Below are 13582 nucleotides of genomic sequence, written 5' to 3'. Positions count from 1 at the left end.
ACTTTCCCCCAGCCTGGAGGGCTTCCCACGCCTCCCGCCTTCCCCTGGGGCTGGTCACTCACGGACAGCACCGCGGGGGCTCCGACTCCGGCCGCCGCCGTCCACACCGGGAGGAGGGGTGGGTCCCAGAGACGCTCCTGCGCCCTCCTCCCCACCAACTGCTCGGTCCCCTGCTGGACCCCCTCTTCTCTCCTCACTCCCTTCCGGCCCTGGACCCCCCAAAGTTTTTCTGGTGTCCGTTTCTCCATTCTCTTCCTTCCCTTGAGTCTCCAGCAAAAGTGAGGGGCGAGGTGGGGGCAGTATATGTTACCTTTACAAGCTCCTGGGAAGCAGGTGGCTGGGACACTTGGCAAGTCTGAAGCCAACCTGCATCCCGAGGACCCTGAGCCTCAGGACGCGGAGTGGTGAGATAATGGGGGAGGGGGGGGGGGTAATGGTGCGGGGGAAGATGCAGGGTTAGGGACTTTGTGGTCGTGCTTTCCACTTTCATTGAGATTTTTTGTTCCGTTGGGGTTTTGTTTTGTTCTTGTGATTAGGAGAACTAAAGGATTATGTTTGAAGTGTCTGTGTGCTTCTTTTTTCTTCAGAAGTGGGACCAGCCCTGATCGCAGACTAAGATGAACCCTAAAAATGAAACCTCACCTTCCCCTGGTGAATCAGCACTCAGGAGGACACAGGATGGCTTGGGGAGGGCTCAGTGAAGGGCCACTCTGTGGACAGGGCAGGAGGTGAATACTTACAGATGTGTGCTGCCTGCAGCGTGCAGAAGAGAAGGGGCGTTGACCTCTGAGGAGAGCTGGAGGGTGGCTTTTAGCCCTTAGTCCATCACCTGCTGGCAGGTGATTCTGGGCAAGTCACTTGGCATCTCAGCCTCCTCCAAAAGTGGGGCTGCCTCCCTGGTAGTGAGTCAGCATAGAGAGGAGGTCTGCCTGTGCCTTTTACCCTCTGCCCAACCCCAGGGTGGAAGCTTGAACTGGGTTTGAGCAGACTCGGGGGAGAAAGGAGGGCATTCTGGGCCCTCAGTCATGAGGAGCTTGGGAGGTTGGCAAGACTGGAAGCCTTACGGGAAGTGGGAAAGTCTGTTTGGGGATGTATAACTGGACATGAAGCAGAAAAAAGGAAATCCATGAAAGTTTTGTTTTAAATATGTTTTTATTGATTTTTAGAGAGAGAGGATGGGAGAAGGATAGAGAGATAGAAACATCAATTAGAGAGAAACATCATGGATCAGCTGCTACCTGCACGCCGCCTACTGGGGATCAAGCCGGAAACCCAGAACCGGTGACCTCTTGGTTCGTGAGTCAACACTCAACCACTGAGCCACACCAGCTGGGCTTCATGAAAGTTTTCAAGCAAAGGAATATTTTGACCCAAGTGCTATTCACACTGTATTCCCAGTGCTATTCACACTGTATTCCCAGAGCCTGGCATACAGTAGGCACCATAATGGTGACTGAGGAATGCTGGTGTAACAGTCTGAAAGATGAACTATCTAGGAAGAGAGGGCTTTGACCCAAGAAGGGGTTAGAAGGCCCTAAAGACCATGTTAAGTTGAAGTGCTCTGCCTAGATCAGCCGTGGGCAAACTACGGCCCGCGGGCCGGATCCGGCCCATTTGAAATGAATAAAACTAAAAAAAAAAAGACCGTACCCTTTTATGTAATGATGTTTACTTTGAATTTATATTAGTTCACACAAACACTCCATCCATGCTTTTGTTCCGGCCCTCCGGTCCAGTGTAAGAACCCATTGTGGCCCTCGAGTCAAAAAGTTTGCCCACCCCTGGTAGATGGTAGAAAGGAAATGAGGGAATTCTGAATGAACACTTGTGTTTGCATGACAATTCGGTTCTCTTTTAAATGCTCTTTTGGGTCCAGTCTTGTATTTGACTTTGGAGTTCCTGGTGAAATGGAAAATATGTTGTTCAGTATCCTATTCAACCTCCAGCCAGAATTAAGAACCTATGCTGAGGGCTGAGGAAGTCACACAGCAAGGATCTATTTAGGACATTTTTACTCAAAGGTAAAATTTTTAATTGTGTTTTTCTTTAAGATACCCTAAACAGTCAAAGGCACCAAGTCCACCTCCCTTCCTAATTTCCTTCAGCTAACTTCCTGGTGATGGTCATGGTTTGAGGAAGGGCAGGAGGGAGGCTAGAGAACAGAAAGTCAACTGACTGGTGACTTTTCAGAGACTTCTATAGAACCAGACAGGTACGGGCCCAAGTCAGGCTTCTTATAAGAAGCAGAACAAGAAGGACAAAGGAAGAGGAAGGGGAAAAAACAGGTGCCTTGACCCTCCAGTGGTCAGCAGAGCCAAATATCAACAGTACAACGATTGAAATTTCTTTTGAGAGCCAAATTTTTTAAACTTAAACTATATAGGTAGGTACATTGTTATTAACTTAATTAGGGTACTCCTAAGGCTTAGGAAGAGCCACACTCAAGGGGCCAAAGAGTCGCATGTGGCTCGTGAGCCGCAGTTTGCCGACCACGGCCCTAGGCCTTTTGGCTGAAGCTCCAAACTGAGCCTCCTATAAACTGTGTCCAGCCACTGGGCCTCCTAGGAAGGCCAGCCTATCTCAGAAAATGCCACAGGTAACAACTAGAGAAAGGACGGACTCATACAGGAAACAATACACTTGACAAATAGCGATCATCATCTCATTAAAATAGGGTTTTGAATGCATCTTTTTAAATCTATCATCTTTGAATAAGCAGTATGGCCTTTGAATAAGCAGTAGCCCACCTAGTGAATGAAATCTCTTTTGGAAACTTGGACACTTCTGCAAAGCACATAGGCCCATAATCTCCTAAAGACCAATTACTTGGTTGAAAATCATTTATCTTTTGCAAGGGACAGCACCCCTCACCCCACCACCACCACCCTCTTCTGTGTGACTCAGCAGTGCCCCAAAGGTTGCCACTTTCATGAATGCAGATTTATTTCTTGTAACTCCATCACATATTTCCAAAGGACCCTTTCTTGGCACTCTTTGTATCAAAATCTGCTGGTAAACAGCTCAGCCTGGCCTCAATTAGTGAGGCCACCACAGCCGGTCATCACCAGCTGTGACCTCATTTTACTCCAGTTCCTGCTCTTTTCCTTGCTCTGCTCTTTGCCCTGCTTTACCCTAAGTAGACCTTCAGATATCATTCTCCTTTCTATTAACAGGTCCCTTGCCTGCAGCCTTTTCATGGAAACCATTTAGAACTTCCACACTGTTTAACAAGGGGTCTCCAAAGTGTCTATAGATATAACCCAGCCGATTAATGTGGAATGCCTTAAAACTCAATTCAGCTGAAGCTGTTGGGATCAATTAATATAAATTCAAACCAGTTTGCAGAAATGCCTGATGTGAAAGGGGATATGGTTGGGAAAAGTGAGGACTTCTGAATTAGGACAAGCTTAGCCCCAAAGGCTTGATTAAGAACATCCCTCTCTAAAAACTTTTCAACAGATTATCTAGAGAGACCAAGATGGCGGCATAGGTAAACACCGCAGACTGCTGCCGCAAACAACCACTTCAAAAATACAACTAAAAGACGGAACGGACATCACCCAGAACCGATATAAATTCAAACCAGTTTGCAGAAATGCCTGATGTGAAAGGGGATATGGTTGGGAAAAGTGAGGACTTCTGAATTAGGACAAGCTTAGCCCCAAAGGCTTGATTAAGAACATCCCTCTCTAAAAACTTTTCAACAATTAAGTCTCTATTTATATTGCAACATTCATTCAAGATGGAGTGAAGGCTTTTGGAACGCCATATTTAAAAAAAAAAAAAGATTACAGTGTATGATGGCTTCAACAGAAGTGAAAATTAAATAGGAAAAAAGAATCACCTTTTTAGGTGCATGATACATTCTGGCCTGATGTCTGAAACACACACTGTTTTTAAACAGCCTTTTCCATGAGGAAACCTGAATACTCTTTGAATAGAAATTTCCAGACATAAATTAAAAGCCTGCATCTTCACGGAGAATGCCAACTGAAATCACTGATATTTAGAGGGATGATCATTTAATTCAGAATGGCCCATGACTGGCTATCCTTTGTCCTAGAAATGGGGCACTCTTAGGTGTGGCTTGAGCTACCCTGACCATTGCTATTGGCCAGTCCCTTGGCTTGCTCCCTAAAATGTATCCAATTAGTATTTATTGAACACCTACTATGTACAAGACATTCTGCTAGGCACTGTGGGGGAGTTAAGTATAAGGCATGGCTCCTGCCTCTCACATCTGTAGTTGCTTAGGGAGATAGCATACATGACAATGACTACATGAGATATGTTGGCCATTTAACACAACAAAAGTGTCCTAACGAAATACAGGAAAGCATAAGTCAGGGAGAATATTCTTTAGCATCTGAGCAAGAAGTCACTGACATTTTGTTCTTCGCTGATTAACTGTGTTGACTCTATTCTTAGACCTATGTGGTGTCACCACTTGGCTATTCCACTGGTGTTTAGGGACCAGTAGGATTGAGTTCAGAGATCATTAAAGCTCCTGAAAAAACAAACATAAAGGTTCTAAGTGGGGGAGGTGTCTTTAAGGCTTCTACTCCTGCAAAGCAGACAATAGTCTCCATCATGTTTTCACCTAGAAGCCAATTCTAACCCTCTCCTTATGAAAACGGTTATTCTAATGCTCTATAACCTTTTCTTTCAAAGATTTCGAAGAGCTATAATGGGTTTTCCTGCTCTAATGCTTTGACTGCCAGCTAATTTCCTAATTTGGAGCTAATTACTAAACTGCTTAAAAATGTAAAGCATGGGCAACTGCTTACTGACAAGCTTTCCATTTATCACCATGGCGTCTGAGGACGTGGCCCTTAGCCAAGAACAGAAGCTTCCTCTTCTATCACAGAACAAACTAGTCCTTGTCAGTGTAGCTCAGCCGGCTGGTTTCTTAGCCATCATCTTCACGTGTGAAAGTTAGAGTTTGAAGGCTTTCAATAGCTGGGAGCAACTTCCAGGGTTATTGCTTCAAAAAAACAAAACTATAAACTGCACCTTATTCTCTCTGGGGATTTTTATTATAAAGAAGGCTTTAATTCATGGTCATTTGGAAAGAGCCTTTGCTTCAACTTTTTTGGTCCCTTTCTTAGCTAATTGGTTCCTCATTTTATTTATTTTCTCTCACATTTTTGTTTGGAACTAGTGCAGCTCAGTTTTTGTTTTATTTGATTGGATAATGAACTGGGAAAAGTGGTCATGTTGTTAAAAGGTCTGTTAGCTGAACTGATAAAGTTAGTCTCTTACCAAAAGCAATGGAAAATCCAATTTTATCAGCTTTGAAAAGTGACCAGTATTGCTTGTAACAACATAATGGTGTGGGTTGAGGGTTATTTTAAAAATGCTACCACAAGACACATGCTGTTTATCACAGCTTCTCAAGCTGTGCCTGGAGGGTCTTATTCCTTCACCCAGTCCTGCTATGGAACATAATATAAACAGTGCCCCTGGAGTTGTGCAGCCCTCTAACCTATACCCTGTCCTATTACAGAACCTATTTTTCCCCTCATCTGGAATTTCTTATAATCCCAATTTTGATTAAAAATAAATAGTGTTATATATATACATATACATGAAAAAAGCAGGAATAAGCAAAAAGGTTAATAGTTGAATCTCTTCAAAGAGAGATGTGTGCTCTTGATACTTTTCCCAGACTGAGAATGACCTCTTATTTTCCTTTCCATGGCTCAGAGGACTAGAGAGGATAGACCAGTCTTTGAGAGGTGGGCTGCAATGGGAAGCAGAGGGACAGGGCAATCACTGGGAGGGCTCGTGGAGCGTGAGAGGGTAATGCTAAGAGTGGGAGACCCTTGATGCCCAGGATGAGGAGGAAGGACAACCCCGGGACAGCAGCAGCACTGATGGCCTGGAGAGCAACCCGTACAGCCTGGCGCAGGTCAAAGGGCTCTAGGAGAGACTGCTTGAAGATGATGAGGTTGGCTGAACACCCAATTGAATTTGACCACACTGAGAGGAGAGTTAGTCATTACACACCTGGGAGAGAAATTAGGAATAAGGTAACATAGAAAACATAGTAGGCAACATTTTTAAAAAGACAATGATTAACTCCAGGGAAAAACAAAGAGCTGTGAAGGAAAGGAAAAGTAATCACAGTACATTATATGACTCAGCTGTGACAGCACTAGAATAATAAAGCAGACACTGAATATTGACCTAATCAAAATGCTGATGTGACTAGTTTGAAGACAGGAAAGAGAGATAAAGTATGTATGTATATATGTGTGGTGTATATCAGTTGAAAAACAGGCAAATCCTCATCTTCCAAGTGTGAAGTCAATTGATAAAGCCCAGCAGGAAGACACCAGTAACGTGCTATTTGGAACTCAGAGACAGACACCAAAATAGTGAGTGCAAGTGGTTCTCTCCGGGGAGCATGAAATGAGAGAGGATCAGGGGGGTGTTTCTGTTAGTTTGTTTTGCCTTGTTTTTTCTTTGTAATAAGTACTTTGGAACAGCTTGACTAAAACTAAGTTCATAAACTTGGTAAAAATACAGAAATTTAATTTTAGAAAATGATAGCCTTTATGTATTATCTCTCACTTGCTGCTCTGTCTGAGACAATCCAGGGCAGGATGCACACCCTGTGACCATTTGTAATTAAGCATTTACATGATCACTCTGCTGTCTCACTAGCAGGCTGTAAGCTCCCAAAGGCAGCCAGCATGTCGTTTCGCTTATCACAGTCTCCTTAGGACTGAGCACAAAGCAGGCACTCCACACATACTTATTGAATGAATGATGAAATGGATAAGGCAGATTTAGAAGTCAGTGCTCACCATTTTTACAAAGATATGCATAATTGAAGTATGACAAGCAAAATGGGCCAGTGTCTGGAAATTGCCTTAAAATACTTAGGAAAAAAATAAGTGTGGAAACAAGATAAAACAAGACTGACAAATGTTCATAACAAGTGATGGGGAGATAAGGGTTTGCATTCATCTCTCTACTTTTGTGTATGTTAGAAAATTCTTTTTTTTTTAAAAAAGAGAAATAACAACAAAGTTTGTACAGAAAGAGGCCTGGAAGGAAGAGGCAGCATTATGGCATAAATATATTAAATTCAGAGTTCAGTAATTAGGAAGGTTTGAATAACAGGGAATATGTAAATAAAAATGAAGCATCAGAAAGAAAAGAAAAGCATGTCAAAGGCAAACATTGTGCCAGCCCATTAGCCCAAGAAGCTAACTAAAAGCTGACTGAAAGAAGGGGTAAGTAGTACTTAGTGAAGACATGGAAAGGGAGAATTGAATGAAGTACTGGAGTTGCTGGAAATTAACAATTTTATCCTCCAAATATACAGAACCTGAGGAACAGAACTGAATGCCCCAACCGAAAGCCTCATATTACAGTATGAATAATCCGGGCTCTGGAATCAGACTAACCTGGTTGAATCCTGGCTCAACATGTACTAGCTGTGTGACCGTGACCATGAGTAAGTTGCTTAGCCTCTCTGATCCTTAGTTTTCTGTCTATAAAACGGGGATAGTAACAACACAAGCGAGAAACAGTTATTGGAGGCTTAAATGAAATAATACATGTCAAGTCTTACCCATGCCTGACTTACGGTAAATGGTTAATAAATGGTGGTGGTTATATGTTTTGCGAAGGGATTCTGCCAATAGACCAAAGCTCTTACCAGTTAAGTTAAAAAGTGACAATTTTGCCAGAAAACCAACTGTACCCTTTATAGTCCTGCCCTGTCCCTCAGCCCTAGGAAACCTCCCAAGATGCACTGACCCTCACAGAATAGCCAACCAGTCCAAGTCCTGCCTGAGCGTGCATGGGGCCAGGATAATAGGGGTGTCTGGTCTGGGAGCTCTGGCAGCTCACAGCTGGTGAGAGACACAAATCTCAGCCACCAAAGCAAAGAGGGAAATAATCCCCAAGATTCACATTGTCTGAGAGAAAAACAGGCCCATTGTGCAAGAAGAGTTAGGCTTTCCCTGACCTAGAGGTCTGAGAGTTTTCATAAAGGCAGAGGGAAAGCACACAGGATGCATGGGAAAGAATGAAGAGCAAGTGAGAGAGCCTGGCCAGAGTGGTGGAGGGTCGTCCAGTGCACCAACAGGTTTCCAGTTCAATTCCCGGTCAGGGACAGGCCCAGGTTGCAGCTCCATCCCCGGTCAGGGAGTGTACTGAAGGTAACTTATTGATGTTTCTCTCTCTCTCTCTCTCTCTCTCTCTCTCTCTCTTCCTCTCCCTCTCCCTCTCCCCTCCCCCTTCCTCTCTCTAAGCATTCCTCTTGTGAGGATTAAAACAAACAAAAAAAGAGAGATGGTCGGCTGTACGTGTCTCACACAAACACACCATTGCTGGATGGTGCCCAGCAGGCAATGAGGAGCTATGTGAAGGCTTCCCATCAGGTTCTGCAGAGATTATGCTTTAGAAAGATGCTCTGGTAAAAGGGGTGGGAGGTCTGGAGTATAAGAAAGAGTATCCAGAAACCCTAAGTTATGATGGCAGTAACCAGCAAGGTTATTAGATGTTTCCCTCACAGTGCTCGGGGACCTAGGCACAGCTGCAGGGAAACAGCTGGTCCAGCTGATAGAGAACTGGCAATGGGCAGGTTGTAGAACATGAAGAGGGCAAAGGGGCTATGGACTTGAAGGGCTAGGAAGAATGGGACTGAGCTGACTCATCAAAGATCCCCAAAGCAGGATCCAAACACTTCATTACTGTGAAGATGGGGCAGAAGGACCTGCCTCTCTATGACAGGCAGCGGAGGATTTGGGGCAGAAGCCAAGGGGTTGGCTTAAGTGCTGAGCACAGAGAAGCCAGTGGTAAACTCGCAGGCAAACCCTAATAAAGCATTTTTGGAGGGTGATTAGCAACTGCCAAGAGAAGAGGCTTAAGGGAGATGGAGCTGCAGGCAGGGTGGTTGGGAGATAGAGAGGAAGGGGTCTCCGGAACATCTCAGCTAATCTGGGGATGTGGACATGGGTCGAAAAGGGCCTGTGCAAGCAACTCAGAAGAAAGGAGCAATCAATATATTGAGGGCCGGGGAATGGATGTACAGGAGAGACACCCCTGAGGTGTATGCTGAAATGATACAATGTTTATAAAGTAAACTAAGTAGAGCTGAAAGGGCTCAGGGTCCCAGCTTGAAGTATGGTTACAAGTACCTCTCAAGGCAAAACTCAAAGCCTTAAAAAAGGATTAGCCATACAATTATGGTAAATTTTGTACAGCCTACTCTAATAGGTTTCAGTTTCCTTTATCAAATTTTCATAGAGACTGAAGGTTTGACATAAGTACGAATTTATTGACATCAATTCCTTAAGCTATTATTCCAACACAGAGAGTACTGAAGAGCTGAAGACAATGATAATAAACCCACGAGATCTGAAATTTGCAAGGCCCACTCCCTCCGAAAGAGAGAGAGAGAGAGAGAGAGAGAGAGAGAGAGAGAGAAGTCTTCAAAAAGAATCTGAAAACTGCTTTCAATTATAGCAGGAAGTAATGAGTTTGACAATGTAAGCATTTTATCCAGAAACATATATCTATTCCATAGATACCAAATCGATTACCATATAATTGAGTTTGAAAATATACAAAATATTTGTTGTTCTTACATACTGAAATTAAAACCTAATTTTAAAAAGTGCACAGTAAAAACAGCGTAAGGAAACCTACAATATCCATGGTATGTGTATAGTTTTCCATTTTACTGTCAACATCAAATTCTGTATTTGCCTTACTGGTTGCAAATATATTTTAAATGTTTCAAGGCCATTTACAACACTGACTAGTTTACTAGGTCCAACAACGCTCCAGCTTCCGGAAGGCGGCCAGCACTGGACGTGGAGGCGTGGCCCTGCAGCTCCTGCAGCAGTAGCAGCTCTGGAAAGAAGTCACCAACCAGGTATGTGTAAACTATCGACCCTTGTTCTTTTTAGAATTTCCCTGGGGGGGAAGGGGGGGGCGGGGGAAGGAAGGAAAAAAAATCAACAATAAGGACACAAACTTCAAGAAAAATATTTCACATAGTTTAACGACCAAGCTGTCTGGAAGCCATATTTCACTTTGGACAACTTTAGTTTCCAAGAGGAGAGATAACCTTGCATTACAAACTTTTATTCAGTAATCACAAAGCACTCCCCACTCTAAATTTATGAGCCCTTATCCCCCTGGGGACTGAGGACAGGCAATAAAGAAAGAAAATAGAGCTATCTTGGATTTAGCAAACCTCAAATATTCCTTCTGTTCCAAAGACAAGGGAGTTTATGATTTCATGAAACTAAATAAAAATTTTAGCCTACACATGTTTCTTTGTTGTTTAAAACAAATACCTTTAAAGGGTCTTAATAGATCAAATGTCAATAATTATCTGTCAAAAGGAAGTTCAAATACTGGTTGAAAACAACCTAGAGGGGAAGATATCTTGTTCCCAATTCCCTCACAATATAGACATTTGGACTTTCCAGTTTTGCTTTCTGGAGAAGTTCACTTTTTAGAAAAACATTCTCATTAAATTCCTATACTTAACTATTAGATACAAATACATTCTTTTCATGTAAGTGGGAAATGCTTGCAGAATACAAACAGTAAGAGCAAGATAATAGCAAGCAAATGGTTTCAGGATGTTTACTTGGTATCCAGTAGAGACAAAGTCAACTCTGCCATAAGATAATGCCTTGGCAATCTGAATTACTAATGCATAGGGAGAGAAAAAAAGCAATAGGGATCATAGAATAATCAAAGAAAGGTTAACAATATATACTACAAAATGAAGAAGGATCTCTAACTCAGTGTTATATTAATGACAGGTATTTTAAGGACTAGATTTAAAAGTTCTGAGAGGGCTTGAAAATTCCCTAACCTCAAAGGTAGCTGCAAAGAGCTCTCCTGTACTCAACATGAACCCTTCTGCATTCAGAACCACATGCCTTCCACAACTCTGGAGTCTGAAGTTCCCCTGCTACTTTCTTTCATGTGTTAGGTGCCAAACAGGCTTCCTCATATTACTCATACTGATGTATGTACTTTCTACATGAGCTAGCTATTGCCCAGCTACAACATCAAGAGGCCAAAAGGGTTAAAGGAGGCATTCTTCAAGAAGACCAACCCCCACCCCCTATATCTCCAAGAGCTCAAGTTTCCTGAAGCACAAGTAACAGAAAAACCATAATCAAAGCCACATTGGCTGGTTACAGTCATCACATGATGTCCCAGAAAAGCATCATAGACACTTTCTGAGGTAGCCAGAGGCCATCACGAAACTACTCTGAGAACAGACTCCAATACATTACCATGATATATTTCCCAAGGAGACGCTAACTAAGCAGAATGCTGCCCTGCACCACCACTAGCAGATGCTAAAATAAAGCGATGGTTTGTGCATCTCTATTTCCTTCCCAGTGCCAGCACATAGCAGGAACGCAATAACTGCTCGCTAAATCAATAAGGGAAGCCGTGAATTTCAAAGAGCGCAGGCTGGAGACAGTACCAAGCTGGTGGTGGTACAGTATTGTCTGAGTTACCAAAACGTGCTAAGCATCTGAGATGATGCATGGAACCAAGTCCTGGGCCCCTGAATGCTACTTTTCATGATATGTGGATATGAGTTTCAACATAAAAATAATGCTAATAGCCACTTGACCCCAGCCTGGAGGCTCTATGTGAAATTAATTCAAAGAAACATTTTGGAATTAAAAGGACAAGACATTCTTAGGTTATATAGATATATATGAGAATAAATTTGCTAAAGAGGGTTATTCTTCAACAGCACCATTTTAGATTCATATAAAAAAGAGCAAGCCCCATCATAAACCTCCTAAGAGTCCCCTGAACCTATAAAACAGTAGCAGAAACGCCAAAAAACAAAGGACACAGTATTAGGGCCTTAGAAGTCAGGTCTTCTCTCAACTTATAACTCAGCCAAAGAAACTTAATTTTACTTTTAGATAAGAGGACAAGTTTCATATGTATATAGTTTCTAAACACTTTAAATCTCTTAACCTTTTGCCCCTGAAATGCACAGCAATAAAATATCTTATATTAAATATGTTAAATATTCTATTGTAGAGAGCCTGCCCCCTCCCCGCCCTTACCTTACTGGACATCTTCAGTATGTCAATCTCTTCTCTCTGTTTAGACAGTGTCTCATTCATGCTGCACAGGTGGTCACTCATCATACTTAACTGACCCTCATAACTCCTCTTGGTAGTTGTCAGTTCATCCTAAATGGCAGAGGAAAAGAGGAAAAACAGAAAAAAAAATTCAAAACCCCATTAGCCGCACCACTCTGAAGCTTTTGTAATTTATTTAAAATTTTTTTTTGGAAAAAGCAACTTATCTAAATAATCTATATGATCAATTAATATGAAGGTTAAGCCAAAGGCCTAACAAGAGAACAAAGTTAAAAGAAATGGGGGAAAAGTTGTTCTCAGCCTTCCAAATGTCTTTACAAAAATAAAAGCATATCCTTCTATGCAAGGTGTAAAACTATCACTAAAAAAGAAGCCAGCTATTTGATCTTTTCAAGTTCCCGAAGGTTTTCCTGAGCCTTTGGTGACGTGGGGAGTCCGTCTCTAGCTCCATCCCAGAGTTGGATGGCCCAGAGCCCTCTAGATAGAAAGTTTGAAAGAGGCACCTTCCTCTCTCTTTCCATCTCTCGGGCTCTCTTCAGCCCCTTAAACTCTAATCCTGTGCTCCCAGCTAATCTAATAAACTAATCTGAAACCAGAGGAAGTGGGTGTTGCTGTGCTAATGTGTTTATTCTTTGCCTGTATCATGTTTATATTTAATAAAAGTTTTCTGGAAACAAGGGTTTAAAACAAAGGAGTAAGGGGAAATATTTTGCAGCCCTACCTTTCGGTTTAGGTCAATTTTATGAAACAGTAAAGAGAAGAAACAGAGTAAAAATAATAGGACAGGGATTAGCAGGGAGGAAGAGAGAAAGAACAATGGGTAAATAAGTAGTATTTAAAGAAATGCTTTCATATTGACATGTTGTGAATCATACCACCATATATATGGAATGAAAACATGAAATATGCTCAGTGCTTCTGTAAAATATAGTAAATACCAGTATTTTAATCCATAATTGGCAACTTTGACATAAGCAGATAAATATTCTGTTGACTCAGAGAAGGTGACACTTTGACTAAAATATCCCATCATTTATCATATTCTTTGAAATCGTGTTGGAAATTTTGGGAAGTTGAAAAATGTAAAGAAATTGCATGAAGGGTATAGAGAGATGTAACTATTTACATTAACTACTGCATATACTCCATACTTCATTTAAAGTGGATAATGACAGCTAATATTCAGCTAAAAGTGTTGTTTGTATAATGAATTATCTTCTTATTTATGAAAGTAAAAGTAATTTTACTTACCAAAGAAAGACATGTTGACTACAAAACTATCTAAAATTAAAATCAACTCAGAGATTTGATTTTACACAACCACTTTTTGCCTTACATAAGTAAGATGTTACTTTAAAATGAGTTAGAAACAACATGGTTAGGAAAATGTGTGTCTAGAGGTCGAATGCCACTACTTTAGAAAGAAAATGCTGACTTTGCTGCCCAAGAACTTTGAA

At 41.9% G+C, this 13582-nt stretch overlaps 3 protein-coding genes across 7 annotated transcripts in view; all 3 read right to left on the bottom strand.

Annotated features, from left to right (window-relative positions):
- Positions 1-103, bottom strand: part of GTF2A1L (general transcription factor IIA, 1-like) — a 93512-nt gene extending 93409 nt beyond the window's left edge. Inside the window, exon 1 of the mRNA XM_005864817.2 lies at positions 63-103. The gene's annotated coding sequence lies outside the window, so the exon portion shown is untranslated. The remainder of the gene's footprint in view (positions 1-62) is intronic.
- The window catches only part of STON1 (stonin 1), a 43064-nt gene extending 42941 nt beyond the window's left edge, over positions 1-123 (bottom strand). For 2 of the 4 annotated variants that reach the window (XM_014538483.1, XM_014538484.1), the window contains exon 1: positions 63-114. The gene's annotated coding sequence lies outside the window, so the exon portion shown is untranslated. Of the gene's footprint in view, positions 1-62 lie in introns of all 4 variants that reach the window. The other 2 variants (XM_014538485.1, XM_005864816.2) reach the window with 2 other exon arrangements.
- Positions 124-9277: 9154 nt separating this feature from the next.
- Positions 9278-13582, bottom strand: part of PPP1R21 (protein phosphatase 1, regulatory subunit 21) — a 50431-nt gene continuing 46126 nt past the window's right edge. For both annotated transcript variants that reach the window (XM_005864811.2, XM_005864812.2), the window contains 2 exons: positions 12087-12215; positions 9278-9939 (listed from right to left, as the gene is read on the bottom strand). In XM_005864811.2, the coding sequence (XP_005864873.1) occupies positions 9910-9939; positions 12087-12215 (159 nt within the window). In that variant the 3' untranslated portion in view covers positions 9278-9909. The remainder of the gene's footprint in view (positions 9940-12086; positions 12216-13582) is intronic.

Source organism: Myotis brandtii, unplaced genomic scaffold (assembly GCF_000412655.1).
Source record: "Myotis brandtii unplaced genomic scaffold, ASM41265v1 scaffold191, whole genome shotgun sequence".
NCBI lineage: Eukaryota > Metazoa > Chordata > Mammalia > Chiroptera > Vespertilionidae > Myotis > Myotis brandtii.
Note: the sequence above shows the minus strand (reverse complement) of the source record. Positions and strands in the feature narration are given on the sequence as shown.